The sequence below is a fragment of the Corvus moneduloides genome, chromosome 14 (genome assembly GCF_009650955.1).
Source record: "Corvus moneduloides isolate bCorMon1 chromosome 14, bCorMon1.pri, whole genome shotgun sequence".
Taxonomy (NCBI): Eukaryota; Metazoa; Chordata; class Aves; order Passeriformes; family Corvidae; genus Corvus; species Corvus moneduloides.
Genome location: NC_045489.1, coordinates 16,613,353 through 16,632,241, shown reverse-complemented (window position 1 = coordinate 16,632,241; position 18,889 = coordinate 16,613,353). Strand labels below are relative to the sequence as shown.

The window sequence follows — 18,889 nt, the reverse complement described above, 5'->3', positions numbered from 1 at the left end:
TAACTTGGAAGTTGAATGTGTACACCACACAATTAAAGGTTATTAGCATCACCACCTCCTGCTTAGGCCTTTGACTTGCAAATTAACTTCAAAAGCCAGAATAAAGGAAGGCCATAAGTATTGCCCCAGTCCATTTATTTCCATTACAGTGCGATTATAAACCCTTGCTTTCATTTCCCCTGGTCTTTTCTCATTCGAGTCAAAATTTTGGATGCCATAAACATACCTAGAATTATGTTTTCATCATTTGGATCAAGTGTTAAGACAGGAGGATCCAAGTAGGTTTCCATTGCCTGGTCATCCCAGATGATATTGTCTTCCCAACGGCCATACACTAACTCTTCATTATCAATTGGGAAAATGGAGTACCAGGGCTTGTCTTCATCCAGGGAAACTGCAACAATCATAAAGTAGAACCCTCGAGAATTTTATACACAGCCTTGGCAGAAAACTATTTCAGATCTCACCCCCACATCTCATTCCCTCAACCTTCCCCATCTTTCAGGCTTCCTGAGGCAGGACCTCTAAAAGGCAAAAGAAAACTGATCTTGAAAGCAAAGAGGAACTAGAGCCCCAAGTCTGAGCTTTGCCAACACTCAGAGATTTTGCTCTACTGAAACACAGGCTCCAAAAAGCTGCAGAGCAAACAAGCAGCCCTTCTACCATAGAAATGTGTGTCACATGCACCTATTCATGGCCATTACCTTGCTGTTCAGGGGCCTTTTCCTTGCACTTTGCTATGCCCAGGACTCCTGCTACATTGGGTTTCTGCGCTAGAGGAATTGGTGAATTGAGCAAAGAGCCACTGCGGTTCAAACCTAGAGAAAAGGAAAACAAAAGTAAGGTCAGCTTGAGTGGGAGGGTCAGGGACACTGCAGTGCCTTGAACCAGAACTGGGGGGGGTCACACAGAGAGTGAATTTCATCCTGATGGACCTACTGCTCATATCCCAAAGAGTGACATAAGTCATTAGAACTGGGAAAACTTAAAAAAAACACATTTCACCCAGAGCTGACGGCTGGAGTCTGCAGCCTCTTCAAAGAATCTCCAATTCACCCACCCAATGCCTCAGTGTCTTGTACTCACACTTGAACGTTAAAGGATTGACACTAGTACCCAATAAAGATCTGACACTCCCATTGGTGTTTCCTTGTAGAAGCAGGGTAAGATATAACAGACAACAAACATCCGTTCTACACGAGCGATTTCAATTTAAAATGCATCCGTATCTAAAAGAAGTCTGAGGCTTGTAAGAATTGTTATTTCCTATCTAGAAAAAACAAAGTACCATTTTTAGTTGAGGAGAAACTTCTGAAGACTTTTACATAATTCTTCCAATTAAAAACAAAAGTAAACAAAATTCCACTAGCCTATAAAAAGAGGAAATCCTAAGGGTAGCTTTGCTTAATATTAATGTAGATGGATCCAGCATCTGGTATTCCCCATGGAGGGAAGAAAGCCAGAGCTGGGATGGGGGGTTTTTTAACAGAAGTGACCTACTCTGTTTTTGGAAAGATACTAAGTCTCAGAATTCTCAGTGGAGCTGTGATTTTGCCAAAAAGCATTCCCTGACAGGGAGAATTCTACATTTGAGACACGCAACTGTACACGTACAATTGAACTAAATGCTGCAGTCGAACATGTAATGAGTCAGCTCAACTACAGCAAGTAAAACTGGTGTCAGACCCCTGATCACCTTGTTGGGCATTGTACGCAGTGGCATTTCTGGTCATGCTGGATGGCAGCCAGCCCGCCAAGCTCGCACGCTGCGTCTTAGTCCCTTTGTGCTTGACATCCTCCCCATTCCAGATGACATCATCCTCCCACTGGAGCTGTGTCACCATGAGGAAGTGCTCATCAGCTAGCAGATCATCCTTCTCCTTCGTCAATTCTGCATCCTGGAAGGGCATAATAATTGTTGGAAGACCTGACTTGAAAGACATCCTTTCAAGCTAAAGGAGGAAAACTCAAAGTCTCATTTTGCACGGTGCACAACAATCCACCAGCCCATCACCAGACTCTCATTGTGCAGCAATCCCCACATCCATCTCCACACTTTGCCCCTCTCACCCCCTCATCTGTGTGTCCTTCAGCCTCCTGCTCGTTCTTCTCCTTCAGCTTGAAGCCATAATCGAACCCGCTGCCATCTTCGGGGATGCCCAGCATGTCGTACCAGAGCTGGGCAGGGCCGTAGCGCCACTCGGCCACCTTGGGCTTCGTGTCTGTCACTTTGTCTATGTCACCAGTCGACTGGGAAAATTTCGACTCCACAGGCGCCATCATGGTAATCTGAAGCACAGCAAAGGAGGGAATGGTTACACTGGTGGTTTATCTAAGTGTCAGTAAGAGGTCTCCTCCTTCCAAGTTTCCCAGCTTATTCTCATAGAAGAAAAGCATTTCTAAGAAGTTCTTTTCCATACTTACTAGCTGCCTCAAGAATGTTCTGTAATTAGACTTCCAAGAACACAGGGCTTCTTCTTGATACAAAGAGGGTAAGCTCTCCTATTGATCCTGTACCATGGATGCAGCCTGCTCAGTAAGAAGCAATCACCTGAAGTCACTGACTAGTATTTAGAGAAGAGCTGCTGCCCAGCTGGAATATAAGCCAACTCTGTTCTCCACTTTTCTTTTGAGGGAAAAGCTCCTTCCTCTAAAAGTCGCTGTCCAATCCACTACTACCCCCAGCACTAGCTGGTGACCCTCTCTAAGTCTCAGATATCCCACCTCATCATCTGAAAGGCACTGCTCAGGAGGGGGAGGAGCAGCAAACTCATACTCCCAAGGAGATTTTCCTTCCACTCCACTCTCAACCACAACTTCACCCTCCTGTATCTGCACTTCCTGTGCCAACTCCCGATGCTTCTTCTTGCGTTTCCTCCGGGCACTTCGCCAGACCGACGGAACGTTCTTCCCAGGGCCAAAGAGACGCAGGAAACGCAGCACCTGGAACACGAGAAAACAAGAGGATCAGATTAAAAAAGACACCGTGGAATGCTTGCCCTCACCTGAAGCACTGAAAGAGAGCACCCTGAAATTCAGAAGCTTGGCCTGTGGTACAACCCCAGTTCCCAATCCAATCAACAATCTCTTGGTTACACTCGAAAAAAAAGAGAGTTTCTGATCCTTCTGTTTGATGGATCCTTCCCTCTCAAAAGGATATATTCTTAATTTCAGACAAAAAGAAAGTCAGAGGGAAGAAAGACTGCCTTTATATATTGGACATGTGGTTAGACACCGCCTGGTAATAACTGATTTTCATTCTGAACGATCCACATTCTCCAGAAAGACAGATGGAGGTTGAAGAAGAGTTCATAAAATTATCAGCAAAAGAGACAAGATAAAAGAGAGTTATATAGAGATTTCTTAAGCAAAAAGATAAATAATACAGTCCAGAAATAACACACTTATTTTTATTTCCATTATAATGTAGTTCCCCAGTACTGCGTACCTCCAAAACCTGCACTAAGGGTAAAGATAAATTTTCTCTTCTATTCCTTCTATGGTTATGATTGCTGGTTTTTAGGCACTTAAATTTTTTTTCTTCTAAGAACTCTTTTAATCAGGTAAAACATTGTTTCTAAATTAACTGGCATATTTAGGAAACAGGAACCAAAAATTTGCAGGTACACCCTATTAATGTTCCCTGTTAATCTGTTACACTGCTCCCCAAAGGAAATGATGTTTATATGACCACTCTGTCCACTTCTGCCTACATCCATGTAAACCTTCTTCCCAAAACTCCCAGAGATCCCTTCTGAACTCTTTATCCAGTTCCAATGACCTGTCATGAAGGGCAAAGGTCTCAGACAGAGTTAAGCTTCTAACAGTTTAAATGGACACAAAAGTCTGCTTCTGCACGTGCTATTTTAGGAGGTTTCATCCAAAAATACAATGCTATATTAACATGCACATCAACCCATCCTCATAGCAAAATCTACAGGACTTTGCCAGCTCTAGTGCTTAATCATGGAAAGTGCTCAGCATTAACTGCTTGCACTGATTTCTGCACCCACTGGGCACATCCAACACTGAGCCAGTCTCTGACATTACGTGTTGAGCATCAAAGAAATGAACACACCAACTGATACACAGGAAACACCAAGTTTGCAAAAGCCTAGAAAACATTGAGAAGGGAAACTTCTGTGCTAGAGCCTCACCTAGATTACCAATAGACAGTGGTTAGCTAAATCATTAAAACGTGACATTTAATTATGCAAATTGTTCAGCTCCTTACACGAACCCTCTGAGGCACACATAAAACCAAGTTATCCTTGTTCACAACCATCTGTTTGGCAACTATAAGCTCATCTTCATTGTCCTTCTCCTCTTACCTTTCCTCTCTTCTTGACAGCTTTAAAACTTCCAAAATAATTATTGAAATACCTAAACTGCATTTTCTATTTGGGAGCACTTAGGAAAGAATTGTAATGAATTCACTTTGTGCAAAACCCAACCATTCTTTGAACCAACTTGCTTTGAGGTGATTTCTAATTTATACTCAGAGCAGTTTCAAGGGAGAATTAAGTAAAGATACAGATCACAAACTGTTTCAGGAAAAGCACACCAAGTTCAGAACAGCATGAAAGGAGGAGCAAATATTTACCAGAAAATCCAGAAAGCAGACAGATAAGCACTGGCTTTTAATCATCTGGCAAAAGTATCAAATTAACAGGCCTGTGCTATGGTCTTACAGAAAAGCAAAACATTCACACCTTGATCTATAGGACACTTTTTAAGAGATTATTGCAAATAGCAGGAAAAGTATTAGATAAAAAGCAATCTGGAAACAGCAGCACAAGGAAACTAAAGAAAGTATTAAGTGAGCAAGAACATCTATGTGATTGCTTAGTACATACCCTTAACTACTGTACAATGCATATTTAGAGGGCTTACATGACACACATCTCTTCCACGTATCTCTTACAATACCTTGCCCGGTCGAAATTCTGGGAAGAGCTCTGTAACACTTGGCAACTGTTTGGTAGCATCTCGCTGCATGATTCCTGCAAGAGGAAGTGTGAGTTTGCCTTCCTTGGATTCTGCCTGCCTGGCTTCTTGAGGTCCCATCTCTGACTCAGAATCAGAGCTGCTGCTGAAATCCACCTTGTCGGAGGCAGCAGAGGAAGGAGCAATGATGGAGGGCAAAATGATACCGTCTCCATCTTCAGATACTACAATAGAACAAGCACCTCATAAACAAACAAGTCTCCTCCCTCTCCCCTAGCACAACCCCATAGTGCCACATTTACTGTTTATACCAAGTTATGCAAAAATTAAGCCTGTGCAGGCGTTCTGAGTACCATTCTGGTTTAAGCTTTCATTTTATCCTAAGCGTTCCAGGTGAATTCCCCAGCCACAACTGAGAGGATGAGATAAAAAAGCAGTTTCATTGTCAATATGGGTATTTCAACAGTCACTGGAAAAACAACACTCCACCCTAGATTTCAGGCAATCCTGCAACATCACAAACACTCACCTTCAGATGCAGCCTGCAGACCGAGTTTTGGTGACGTGTGGTGCCGCGGAACTGCTACACAGCAGCGTTTGCTTCCTTCAGACATTCACATTGCCAGAGAGTAGAAGAAAGTCCTCACTCACCAGTGGCAGCTGCGTCCTTTTCATCTTCTTTTTTTCCAGGTACTGGAGGTGGTGGTGGTGGCGGCATCAGCTTGGAATCGATGTCTTCACAGTCAGCATCATAATCATCCTCATCTTCATCTAACCAGGCAGGAGACAAGACCAAGTGTTAAGCAGATAATGAAACAAAACCAGGCACCCTTTCCATTTATTCTATCTCAAACCTGATGGCATAGACACCATTCTCATCTTGTAACTAGATGAAAACTCTTACCAGTTCAGCTTCCTGCAGAAATTCATTTGCAAGATGTAAATTTAAAAAACAGTGGGAAGGAAGGACAAAGACAAACTGACAGAAAGATGACTGAAGTACTTAAAATCTATGTGTACATATACATTCTGCTGTGATCTCCTTTTATTCAGTTTGCCTATGTGTTTATATATTCTGCTATCGCATCCTTTTATTCACACTTTGTAGAACAAATAAAGCTGCTAGAGAAGTAAGAAAAATGTGGGCTAAAAAGTCCAAACCACCTTTATATCCCACTAACCACAATAAGTCACCAGAAAGGTTAAGTGTAAGACACCTTTAAAGAATATGCCAAGATTTAGCATTTACACCAGCAACTATTCAAATGGAAAAGCTGCTTATTTTTGAAAACATATTCTAGGCCAGACAGAGATACAACAAAAGAACCAAGGTGTCTTCTGCAGAAAGCCTTTTAAAAAAAAATCAAGATAGAACAGGAGAGAGATATTAATACTGCAGTGACTACGATAAGGAACTGATTCCTTAAAAGAGGAAGACAGCAAGCAGTGGCTTCATCCAGTGAAGACAATTTCACAAAAGCTTATATTGGCCTCCTGAAGCAAGGAGTGAAAAGGCACAATGCCCCAGAACATCTCCTACAGGCAGAGCTGTAATGCTGATCCCCTTTACCTGGCCTTCGAGCCGGCTGCAGGCTGCCCATCGCCTGCTTGTACCGACGGCTCTCATCTTCTGCCACTTCAGTGATGTCTGAATAATCAACAGCATCCTCTGTGCTCTTAACCCAGCCTAGGAAGAAAAGAAAGCTCGTCACACAAAACTTTATCCTAATTTATATTAGTAACTGCAGACTTCACTAAGTACTTATGAATCCTTTGCTATGCTTCCTTTATTTAGAGGAACAAAACTATCTGATTAACATCTCCCACCAGAGTACTTTTCCCCTCATTCTAATCAAAAGCTCTCATAGCACTGAATGTCCCCTAAAAGACTGGTAAACAACCAACTTTAGCACAAGGAACACCTATCACTTACTACTGAAACTGTTCAACAAGTTCAGAAATAAAAGTAAGAGATATTATAATACTGTGTGCTAAGTACGCTTCTTTAATCCAAACACAGACTGAACTTATTCATGGAGAAACAAGAAAAAAAAAAACCCTTAAAAAAATTAAAGGGAACAAGTGCAAAATTTATCAGGAACTACTGTGGGATTCTGTTTGGCAAGATGGAGAAGGGAAGGCCTTTGACAGAGGGTCTCTGACCAGGGAACACGGCGCTATCCCCTGCAGACCCTGACAGCCCAGGTGCATTTTGTTCTCTCCGGCAAGAGCTGGGAGCCTGCAGCCCCTCTGCCACCCAAGCACAGCTATCCCAGCGCCAAACCTTCCTCGTCCAGGTGCGCTCCCTCGCTCTCGGCGCTCTCCTCCTCGCTGGCCGTGATCTCGGTGATGAGGTTGCCCAGCCCCAGCACGCCCAGCCCGGCCAGGTGCTTCTTGGATTCCTGGGGAGACCAGAGCTGGGAGGCTCCGACCGCCGGGCCGGGCCGAGCCCCTCGGGCGCCTGCTGGGTCCTGTCCCGGAGCCTGCCCCGAGCATCCCCCAGGACACCCCGGGACACCCGGAGACACCCTGGCTCATCCCGGCACATCCCGGTACACCCCGAGCACCCCGGGACACTCCGGCTTCACCCCCAGACACCCGGGTCACCCTGGCACACCCGGGTCGTCCCCGGACATCCCAGCACACACCAGGTCACCCCGAACAACCCCGGTACATCCCGGCTCGCCCCAAGCACCCCGGTTCACGCCGTCCCTCTGCCCGCGGTGCCTTCCCGGAGCGATACGGCCCTACCTTGTCGAGGACGCTGTCCCCTTCCAGCTGCCCCGCCTCATTGATGTTGCCGAAGAGGAACCCGGCCAGGGAGAAGGGCTCGGCGCGGCCGCCGTCCGCCTCCTCCTCGCTCTCCGAGTCCGACATCTCCGCAGCGGCCTCGACGCGGACACCGAGCCCGACCCGGAGCCGGAAGCGGCGGCGGGAGCGGCCCCGGGCCCGGCGCCCGCCCACAGCGCCCCCGCGCGGCCCCGCCCCGCGGCGCAGCAAGGAAGCGCAGACGCTCCGCCCTTCCCAAAAATTCCTTTATTGCCTCGAGGAATCGGGGTCTGGCTTTCCACAGGAAAGAGCTGCCTTGAGCACAGGTGCGGTACAAACAGCAGGGCGAATTAATGCGACAGCCAGAGAGGTGAGGAAAGGTTTATTACAATGTAATTATGCATAATTTATTTTTTAAAAAAAAGAAAAAAAAAATTCCTTTAAAACTGTTAGATGTAATACAAATCATTTTATAGCATAAAATCAAGTTGCCAGTGTATGTATCAGTACCACACTTCAGAGTCTTGGGCTTCCACTGCTGATGGGTGGTCCTTGCTGCCCACTCCGGGAGTCGGGACCCCCCTGAGATCCATCCACTCTCGGGATCAGCCCAAGCAGCACCAAGGTTTCTACAGAGTGAGGTTTAGCACCCGGAGACAAAGCGCGGGGAGGTTCTTCTAGTTTAAATTTCATAGAAATAGCTAGAGCTGTAAACTGAAGAAAGCATTTCCACATCTAAGCACATCTCATTAACATCCTTTGGACACAAAATTCCTGAACTGCTCAGCTTCAGCTGTATTTAAAAAAAAAAACCCAAGTAGTTCAGAAATCATTCACAAAGCAAAGGTTAACATCTGTGTCTTCACAGTGAGTCTCTTCTGTGAATTAAGATACACACATTGCATCTCTATTCAGTAACAAACCAAAGGACCTTGAACAGTTCAGGAAACCCACACAGCCTAACTGGGTTTTCTGACCTCCCAAAACAAGACAAAATCCAGCCATGGGATTATGTGAAGTCTGTATTTGTCAACTGCCCACAAAAGAAAAATAAAGCTTGGGAGAAACAGAACTGATTGTAAACTGAAGCACTAGACTACTTACAATAAAAGGCACCAAGAATTTTAGGGGGAAGAAAAGGAAGGAAAACCACAAAAGGAGAATACCCACTGAATGGAGAAGCTCGTTGGATTTGTCCTGAAGCTCATCCTCATGAAAAGCAGAGGCTGGAGGAAACCAGCTACAAGCCAGGACTTTTACTCCTGTCAGAAGGTGATAGAAATACAAAGCATCTAAATAACTAGGTACTCCAAAGCCAGTAAAAAGTCTGATGGTTCAAAGTTCCCTCTCTGCTCATTTTCATCACTGTTGCGTTATTCTCCTCAGTACTGTTGTGCAATCCATTTATTAAGTAATCTAAGTGGGGATAAGGTGTTCTGGCATAATGTAATCAACAGTGTAACCAAATCAAAGAAATTGATTAAGCAGTTGAATTTTATCTCACTGTACTCTCTTCCAGTTCACACCAGGATGGCTGCTTGTGAGCCTACAGAAATGTAGGGGCAGGGGTTGTGCAATAATACTTGCTCACAAGATTTCTCCTCCACAAAATGCTTGTAATCCAGTTAGGAATAACCACAAAAGACACAGGATTAAAAGATTTCAGCATGTAAAAAAGTAAAAACTTTTAAAAACAGTAGTAGCTTCAGTACAAAACTGCAAATATATGTAGCAAAAAAAAAAAAAAAAGTAGACTTTCAATTTCAGGCACTTCTTAAGACTAGTTCAAACATATCACAGACTTTTTAAAGTACATTTCTGAATAAAGCAAAGGTTATGGGCTTGCACCGGGGTCACTAGACAGTTGATTTAGGTCTGACCAGCATTAAAACAAACCATGTGCACTGGCTTAAATAAATACATTTTAAACATGATAAAGTCTATTTACTCAGTTACTGAAATTTACCTACAGAAAATAATCTTGAATTACAAGGCACAGAGTTAATTGCTGCCTGCAAGTCCAGCCTACACTACAGGCCTACAGCTAAAGCAAAGGCAGAACGTGGTAAGTAGAGGTTATCTCAGTGAATTCTCTACACCCTCACAGCCTTCAGGGCACTACAGTGGGAACCACATCTGGAACAGCACTTCCTCTGCAAGTGCAAGAGACACAAAGACACTCCAGGCAATGGCACTTGGTGAAGAAAAATATGCAGAGTCTGTAGGCTTCTGCAAACATCCTGCAGAACGGGTGTTTTGGTACCGCCTGTGCTCAGCGTTTGGAACCCTGTGTTGGTTCACTAACCACAGGTACCAGGGTTTGGATTAACTGCAGTTTATAATCTGTGGGTTGCAATTGGCTAAAGCAGCACCAAAATGAGAACATCTCAGATTAAAAAAACTGCAGTTAGTGTCAGCATCAGTTACACCAGCTGAAGAAAGGCACATCCTCTTCAAATAGTGGAATTGGGGCACAAATACGAACATTTCTATCCAAACTGTGGAATTAGGGCACAAATACGAACATTTCTATCCAAATAGTGGAATTAGGGCACAAATACGAACGTTTCTATCCACCTGGTATTTTTGCCAGCATCAGATAAAGCAAGGTCAAATTAACACAAGATCCCTAATAACCTTGTTGATGTTTTTTCTGTTATCTTGCTAAAATGAGGCACTTTTTTTTCTGACCAGGGTATATACACCAGTGCAGTTTTGCATGTGTGGGAATCACAAGAAAGCAAGTTCTGAATGACCAATTGAGGCTGCAGCCAGACAAAGACAGCACTGTCAACTTCAGACAACAAAGCCCAGTCCAGCACCAGTGGTTTCACACAAAGTATCTTTGAAGCATGCTGCTTTCATACCACGGAGCTGGAAGGTTGAGTCTAAGGAAGGGCTCATGCGCTCACTCCTCAGCTGGTCCCGGAACCACACATAAAGAACAGTGCACATCCTGAAAATAAAAGCCAGCTGCCACTTACTAGAGCTGCTAAAGAAGGTTAAAAAGTATGTAAATAGAATTTCAGTTAAAAAGAGTTTATAATAACTGAGCATCCAGGAGAGGAAAAAACTGCCCAGGTAATCCTATCCAGTGACGGGCTAACCATGACAGACTGAACTGAAAACAGGAAGAAGCACGGGTTCCTGTAAACAGAATCTCCACATTTTCTGTCAGTCTTCTCACAGAAAAACAACGAAGGAATTTGCCATAAAAATCTCAGATGGTGGCCCCAAGAACGTTAAGAATTGAAGCAATTAACTCCTCAAGAGTGAACAGGCTGCTGTCAAGTCTCTGGGATTCCTCAAAGGGATTACACTGAAAATCTCATTTTGATCATCCCAAATACCTCAGTCAGCCTGAGAAGGTAACTGTAAAAACTTTATTCTCGGGGTGCAAAATCTCTTGGGACAGTGAAAAAAAATCTAAGTTTAGAAGATTAATGGAAGACTTGGATCTAAACTACTCTTCCACTTCTCCACCTCAAAACTATGAAAAGCACTCATTTGAGTGAGTCATCATTATTCTAAGTACTTTACATAAGGAGAAATCAGCTCCTGCTTCTATTAATAAATCATTGCAGGTATTCCCTGGGTCTTGCTCATTGCATTAACCATGCCTTATGCTAACTCTTCATACAATCAATCATGGTTCACTATAAGGTGAATCTCACTAATATTTCAGGCATTTTTGCAAGTAAACAAATTGTTTTCAAGCTTTAAATTGACAAAACAACTGGACAGCCAGACTTCTGTCTGTAAAACAAATTCAATCAGTAAATAAAGGATGGGAAAAGCAGCAGCTACACTTAAAGCAAAGAATTTGTGCTTTTCAGCAAATCTAGTAATTGATAGCTATCTAGTAAAGAAGTGGCTTCAAAGATGTCTCCTCTTTTATTTTCCTCCACTAAAATAATCAAGTGATCCCTGGAGAAGCTGGAGACTGGAACTTTAGAAATAAAGTAGGTATTTGACCTCTCAGTTGGAAAAAAAACCTTTTCTGTTTCAGTTTCCCTGAAGCAGTAAGACTGCAAGAATATTCATTGTATAAACCATTTCTGCTTAGAGCTGTTAGTGCAAGATGCAAATCTTCAATTTAACTCGTTAAAAAGCCCTCCAAGATTCTAGTCAACTTCCAACATCCATCACCCAAGGCGACTACAGTAAGACACATTTTCGTGTGTTCTTCTTTGTCACAGGATACAGAACTGCACGGACAGCTTCAGCAAACACCTCCCGAACACCCTCCTGATTCAATGCAGAGCACTCCAAATATTTGACTGCTCCAATTTGTTTAGCCAGTGAAGTCCCCTGCTGCGGGGTAGTGGGAGCCAAGCTCTGCTCTTTCAACTTTTTAACCGTTTCCAGGTCACTTCTCAAGTCTCTCTTCGTGCCCACTAAAAGGATGGGAACATTTGGACAGTGGTGAGAAACTTCAGGGTGCCATTTGTGCCTCACATTTGCATAGGAGGAGGGGCTGCCAATGGAGAAACAGATGATGAAGACGTTAGTTTGGGGATAGGAGAGCGTGCGCAGGCGGTCGTACTCCTCCTGGCCCGCAGTGTCCCAGAGATTCAGGCTGACTGTCCGGCCATCCACAGTCATCTGGGCACTGTAGTTGTCAAACACAGTAGGGATGTACTCTTCTGGGAAGGCATTGGTGGTGTAGCTGATGAGGAGACAAGTTTTTCCCACCGCGCCATCTCCGACAACCACGCACTTTATAGTCTGCATTCTTCACCCAGAAACAGAGTCCTGCACAAAGCAAGAAGAGAGGAGTTAGGCAAAGCACACTCAGTGGTGGGCATTTTAAACAGAAGCTTTACCAAGTGTTTCTAATATAGCTGACCATTTCTTATCACATTCAGCGTCTCAAGCCATTCTGAAGAGCTCGGGGCTAGAAAGACAATAGTGAAATGGAGATGCAATGAGTTGAGAGCTAAGTGACAATTGGCTGCATTCCAACCGTGTAAGTACAAATTAGCCAAATTCCCACAGTCTTGCCTTACTGCCAGACTGTTTCCCACAGGCGAAAGGACAAGTCCTTAGAGGCACCTGCAAGTGGAAAGGGATTGTGACCCAGTAACAAGATACTCCATGGTTTGTAGGTTCACACATCCACCTCTGTACACATAAACACACTCCAACACTCACACTTGTCTACCCAGTCCACTGCCTAAACCGTTTACCACAAAGAAAGGTCCAAAAGTTATAAATAAAATCAAGACATTAATTTCTGGGCTGCACTGCTACGGTTTACAATAATAATTCACTACACTCAGATCAATCAGTCCTGAACAAACTACATTATTTAGAGGACACCAGATAAAAGGTTCAGAAAGTAGCATGTTCAAGAAAAGCTGTTCTTTGAAATATAACTAGCCATAGGAACCAGTGATAGATTAGAATCCATAAAGAATTTTTCTAAAGAAGCCAAGAACAGATTACTCTCACTAATCACTGACAGAACAAGCAGGACTTAATAGGCTTGAGCTACTTGGTGTCCTCTAAATAATGAGCATGAGAAAAATACATGCCCTAAAAGATCAGCAGTCAAACAGCTCTCCTGGGAAATTGTTATGCAGGAGATACTTGATGCTTAGAGGTTTTTCATATTCCTTTCCTGATATGTGAAGAGTAGGTTTGACAGTCAAACTGATACAGTCTAAAACACAATTAATTTTAAACTGTCATCACATGAACAGCAAGAAGTTTGAAAATAGCATGGAACTAACTACAAGCAGTCATTTGTTGTACATTTCTTGTGTGCTGGAGCTTCCACTGCTAGCCTGAACAAGAAGAAACTTGCATCTGCCTTCTCACCCAAATGCCTTTGAGGTACTATCAGTAATCCTCCATTTGCAACCAGCAGAAAATACCTGCTTCAAACAGAAGAGAATAGTGGGAAGAACTTTTTAGCAGGGACTGTTACGATAGAACATGGGGTAACGGCTTTAAACTAGGAAAAGATTGATTTAGATTAGATAGAAGGTAGAATTTATTTACGGTGAGGGTGGGGAAACACTGGCACAGGCTGCCCAGAGAAACTGTGGCTGCCCCATCCCTGGAAACACTCAAGGCCAGGCTGCCTGAAGCCCTGAGCAACCTGATCTTGTTGAAGATGTCCCCGCTCACTGCAGGGTGGTTGAAAGGTTCCTTCCAACCTAAACTATTTTGATTGCATATTCCAGAAAGATCTCAGCTCCAACACCATCAAAGTAGCAAAGGGAATATAGGAAAATGAGCAACTTCCTCTTCAAGACCACCCAAACAAATCAACAATTCATTCCCATTTAAGTCTCAGCTTTGCCCTTTTAGACAAAGTCTTTATCTGCATCCACATTCTCACTGGGAGCACACATGATTCTTCTGAACTAAGTGAAAACAGGCTACCTGGAGCTTTGGCACAAAGCTGCAACAGGCTACTGGAGTGACACTGACTGGTCACTACGACACACAGTGCCTAAGGAAGTATCAATGTATGTACACAGACACTACAGAAACCCCAGTGGCTGCACATGGTGGGAATGAATCACCTTATGCTGCTATTGCTGCCAAAGCCTGGACTGCAGCACACAGGGAAGGTTTTAAAGCCCATTCCTGCACTTACATCAAACCCCTGAAGTACCAGAACATGCTGTGCACAAACCCTAGTGGTGACCAACACCACTGCTTCCAGAGCAAAGGTTTTTTCCCAAATGAACTATCTGTGCAACAGATAACTCATTTCAATCAGTCAGTAGCAAGTGACATCACACAGATAGCAGAACTAAGTCAGCAACAAAAGTCTCATGACTCAAGAACGAGATACACAAAGCCTTTTACATGCCCAACTCCTAGTTTCTAAAATAAAAAAAATTGCAAACACTTGCAAACAGATCTCTCTTTAAAACCCAAACAAGCTCCTCCAAGGACTTACACCTCTTAAATCTCTATGCACTTCAGTCCAGAGCTCTGCACAGAATGACAGGGTGTCCCCAAACTGCACCCCAGCCTGCACATGACCGGCACTGGCTGGAGGTCATCACACCAGCACTGTCAGGCAGCACAAGCAGCTTCCTAAATGGATCAACTCCAAGGCCAGTGTATCCCAGAGCATCCACAGATAACACAACCTGATTCAAAATGTCTAATGAAACTGTGTTACTCAAAGATTACTTTGTTGGGGTTTTATTTAAGAGCTCATTACAGTTTCAATTCGGAAATCGCTAATAAAGTAACAAAAAAAGCCTGAAACATGAATGCTCTTTTCACAGCACTAATACCTTGAATAACCTCACTAAAGCTCGGATTTTACAAGAGCAACATTTGCAATGGGAAATAACTCCATGCAAAGCTGCCAAAGCATTGGGCAAAGTATTAACTACACAAACACAACTAAAGAGCTTGTAGGCTTTTAAGTATGATTCTCTGAAGGGCTCCTTTAAAGGAGGTTGTCTGAGCTGAAAGGAATCGTGTGTGGCATATGCAATACAGAAAAACAAACACACACCAGGATACACATTATTTGTATTGAAACACAAAATTTAGATAAATTATCAAAAAATAAAGAGTAGAAAGAAGCTACCTGACTCCAGAAAACTATCTTGTTAACAAGGGTAGTTTGGTTAAAGATTTATATATGGAAGACAAAGAGTTTTTTAATTTAAGTCACAACCAAGCCAACTAATATTACCTCCATCAGGTCTTTTCTATTAAATCCATGTACTGCTTTCTTTATAATGTATGAAGTCTCTATTTAGTTTTTCTTGTAAACAATTTACCCAGCAATAAAACTCTCATAAGACAGTAAAAAGCTGGGGTTCGAATTTGCATGGAAAATTCTTCGTATTTCTAAAGCACTCTTGAAGTTGGCACTGGATGCTATCTAAATATAAATATATATTGAAAAAAATCCCCATACTCCAAAAACAAAATTACCAACAAACAGTACCAAGAGGAAGAAAATTGGTTTAGGGTTTGTTTGGGGTTTTTTTGGTGACCTCCAAAAGAATTTTTGGGGAAACTTTAGAAATAAAAACTCCACATACAACAAGTAAAAAGAATTGAAAAAGAGAAAAATACAGATTAACGCATCAACACATCAAAAAAAAACCAATTTAGAAACAGAAAGCTGGGCACAAAGTTCAAAGCCAAGTTGAAAGGTTACGCAGCAAGAGAAACAAGTGAACGGAAAATCCAAAGTAGTGAGAGGTAATCCAGGTGGTTTAGTCCTGCCAGAGAAAGGACTTTTATTACAGTTGAGGTTCTAGCAGTTGCAGCAGAATAATTTTCAAAATTAAATGATAATTTTTTAAAAGCAACAACAAAAAAAAAAAAAAAAAAAAAAAAAAAAAAAAAAAACCAAACCAAAAAAAAAAAACACAAAAAAAGCCCACCCAAGAAACCTCACCAAATCACCCCACGCAGAAGTGTTGTGCAAAAATATGCAGATAAGAGTTATTTCTATCTTGTCCATCAATTACTTTGAATTAGAAAACTGGCATTCCCTGTTGGAGTAAGTTTCCTTCTCTGAAGATGCTGCTAAGTCTGACTTCACTGCCTGCACACCTGGCACTTCCTCTGGAATGTGCAAGATTTCAATCAACATGTCAAGACATCATCTGAGGAGCTGCTCCTGTTCTGACCTAATTAAGCATTTTCTGGTATCATTAACGTGGACAGTTGGCTCTCCTGACGAACATTTGTTGGGGTAATTCATTACTTGGAACACTCACACAGAGTAACTTCATGTTGCATCAAAATTTTTTTGTGGGAGAGAAACAACTTCTAGATCTTCACTTCGAAGGGAAGTTCCCTGTCTGCTGAGCGAGGGAGAATACAGTGACAGAAAACAGACAGAAAACAGGAACCTGAATTCTTCTGTAGCTTTCTAGATTTATGCTTTTCATACTTCCTGCACTTCTAAAAACTCTTTGCAGAACTACTTCTTAGCAGGATATGCCTCTACCTTTGCTCTGTTAACATCAGATGCCTCTTTGTTAGGCGGATTTTAACTTCGATATTGCTCTTTGATAAACTCACTCTCACTGAGCTTGTCAGGTCTTTCACTTCTCTCTTTACAGTTTAGATAGGGGCCCATTTTGGCCAAAATTGAGCAGAAAATTCTCTAGGAGTTCAGCTGAAATCAGCTGTACTGAGCTGTGTTGTTCTGCTCAGCCATCACATTTCATCAAGCCCTCACTGTTTTGGAGAACCAGATCCTGCTTTACCAGGGGCAGGCAGAAGTTAAGAAATCTAAATGATTTAATTGCTCATCTTTCAGTAATAAAAACTAGATCAGAGACGATTCACTCTGTCTGCCTGAAACGTGAAGTCAGGCAGGAACTTTCAACAAAGGACTGGGTGGATTGGGCAGTTCTAAATATATCACACCATCCTCACCCATGCAAAGGAGTTAATTCACATGTGCAGCTTACCCACCAGGCCTAGCAGGGAAGAGAAAGGGGCTCTCAGCAATTTAATCAAGACTCTGTTACTATCCCACAACAGCTCAGCTTACTGACCATTGTTTTAGGCAAGTGCCAAAGGAGTGGAGAAGTGCCAGGCTTTCAGAATTCGTGCCAAGAAAGAGCAGGAAAAGTTAAATAGGAGACCTCATCCCTCCTATCCTTCAGCCACGAATGACCTACTTGGACTTCTCAGCGCCTCTCAAAGTTTTCACACCACCTTCTGTCCTGCCATTTACCTGCAAGAGAAACAAATCTGCAACAGTCTGAGTGGCAGCAGAGGGAGGAAAAAATCCACAAGGGAAGGCAGATTTCAGCAGCACAGCAGGAACTGTGCAATCCACCACTCGAGCTCCACATGAACAGAACTGAGGAAGCTTGCTCTCCCCAGAGCTCTTTGCCTATAAATTCAGCTCCCAAGCACATAACAGGAGTGTAATTCTCACTGATTGTTCCTTCAGTGTCAATGGTAGAATGCCCTTCATGCCTTTTAAAGCAAAAAGTTATTTCTAGGAAACAGAAGAAATCCCTCAAAACCTTTATAATATTTTTAAAACCTCGACCTCTGTCAAATTAGGCTGAAATTGGTTTATTGATTTAAAGATTTTTTTTTTTAACGGATGAAACACACATAAGCAATATTTCTTAGGAAACTACAGTGAAAATAAAGTCTTCTGCATGAGGTATTTGGGCAACTCAACCACAAAAACCTCTTACTACAGGCACTCATCCTCCAAATTTTATAGGAGAGTAGTGATATTAGTGACCAAACATCAAAGACCTTAAATTCTATGAATCCAAGATATTGAATGGATAATTAGTATTTCCAAAGGACATGAGCTCATGAAACAGATGCACAGCTCATGAAACAACACTCTGACAAGGTACAGCTGCACAGCTCACGGGAACCAAAACCCAAGACCTCAGTAGATATTCGAATCCAAATTCATGTGTATGAATGTGACATATATCCTGCCATAATCAAAAGCTGCAGAGTATTAAACTTGGATTTTCCTCCTGCAACCACATGCAGAGGCATGGATTCATCAAGACAGGGACCCTTGACCGTGTATTTGAACACAAGTGACCCTCTGATGGTGAACACAGGAAAGGTGTAAGAACAGGAGCCAGGGCTGCAGGGTTCTGTGCCCACACCCACTACCTCACCTCCTGGGTGACACAAGCAACTTGCACAGGTCCTGGGACTCACAGTCAGTTCATAAAAAGTTAATAACCATGTCCTTCCCACCTTCCATAGATTCTGACAAGGCCTTAGTCACTACTGTTGGCCAAAAGAAACAAACAGTACCTCAGACATAAGGTTTTGTGGAGAGGTGTGTTAAGCACGTTGGAGGATGAATGAGAAATCCAGTGTAAGCATCCTTGATTCCTATTTAGGGTAAAAAGAAAAAAAAAAAAAAACCTGTTAGTATGTCTTCCTATCATTTTTGTCACCTGGCATTCGCTGGCACTCTCAGTTGTAACAAAGCCACTGTTGTGTCTGAAGGGCAACATTACACCAGGAAAATCTAAGCTTCTTTCCATGAGAAAAAAAAGCCCCTCCACACTTTTCATTGGATTGCGCTTCTCTGATTCCTCCTCCTCCACCCCCAAATTTCACTGGGGGGGGGGGGCCAGGGGGGAGATTTAATAAAAAATAAAAGCACAAACAAGAATAAACAAAGAAAAAACCAAACAAAACCTGACCGAAAACAAAACCAAAA

The 18,889-nt window shown here is 42.8% G+C and overlaps 2 protein-coding genes across 6 annotated transcripts in view; both read right to left on the bottom strand.

The window, feature by feature from the left end:
* TAF1 (TATA-box binding protein associated factor 1) overlaps positions 1-7,824 on the bottom strand; it is a 29,381-nt gene extending 21,557 nt beyond the window's left edge. For 2 of the 4 annotated variants that reach the window (XM_032123950.1, XM_032123951.1), the window contains exons 1-10: positions 7,699-7,824; positions 7,232-7,349; positions 6,518-6,634; positions 5,599-5,718; positions 4,930-5,171; positions 2,725-2,943; positions 2,071-2,289; positions 1,697-1,898; positions 705-818; positions 227-394 (exon numbers count right to left, since the gene is read on the bottom strand). In XM_032123950.1, coding sequence (XP_031979841.1) covers positions 227-394; positions 705-818; positions 1,697-1,898; positions 2,071-2,289; positions 2,725-2,943; positions 4,930-5,171; positions 5,599-5,718; positions 6,518-6,634; positions 7,232-7,349; positions 7,699-7,824 — 1,645 coding nt within the window. The remainder of the gene's footprint in view (positions 1-226; positions 395-704; positions 819-1,696; positions 1,899-2,070; positions 2,290-2,724; positions 2,944-4,929; positions 5,172-5,598; positions 5,719-6,517; positions 6,635-7,231; positions 7,350-7,698) is intronic. The other 2 variants (XM_032123952.1, XM_032123953.1) reach the window with 1 other exon arrangement.
* Positions 7,825-7,966: 142 nt separating this feature from the next.
* Positions 7,967-18,555, bottom strand: LOC116450958 (rho-related GTP-binding protein RhoG-like). 2 transcript variants are annotated; one of them, XM_032123981.1, is made up of 3 exons: positions 18,475-18,555; positions 17,349-17,404; positions 7,967-12,471 (listed from the first exon to the last, which is right to left on the bottom strand). In XM_032123981.1, the coding sequence occupies exon 3, from the start codon at positions 12,448-12,450 to the stop codon at positions 11,875-11,877; it is 576 nt and encodes a 191-aa protein (XP_031979872.1). In that variant the 5' UTR covers positions 12,451-12,471; positions 17,349-17,404; positions 18,475-18,555; the 3' UTR covers positions 7,967-11,874. The 2 variants fall into 2 exon arrangements, with proteins under 2 accessions (XP_031979872.1, XP_031979873.1); XM_032123982.1 differs by lacking the exon at positions 17,349-17,404 and having other exon boundaries at positions 18,475-18,553.
* Between the last annotated feature and the right edge of the window lie 334 nt (positions 18,556-18,889).

Coding starts and splice junctions, on each gene's coding strand:
- LOC116450958 (XM_032123981.1), bottom strand. CDS start 12,450: ATGCAGACTATAAAGTGCGTGGTTGTCGGAGATGGCGCGGTGGGAAAA.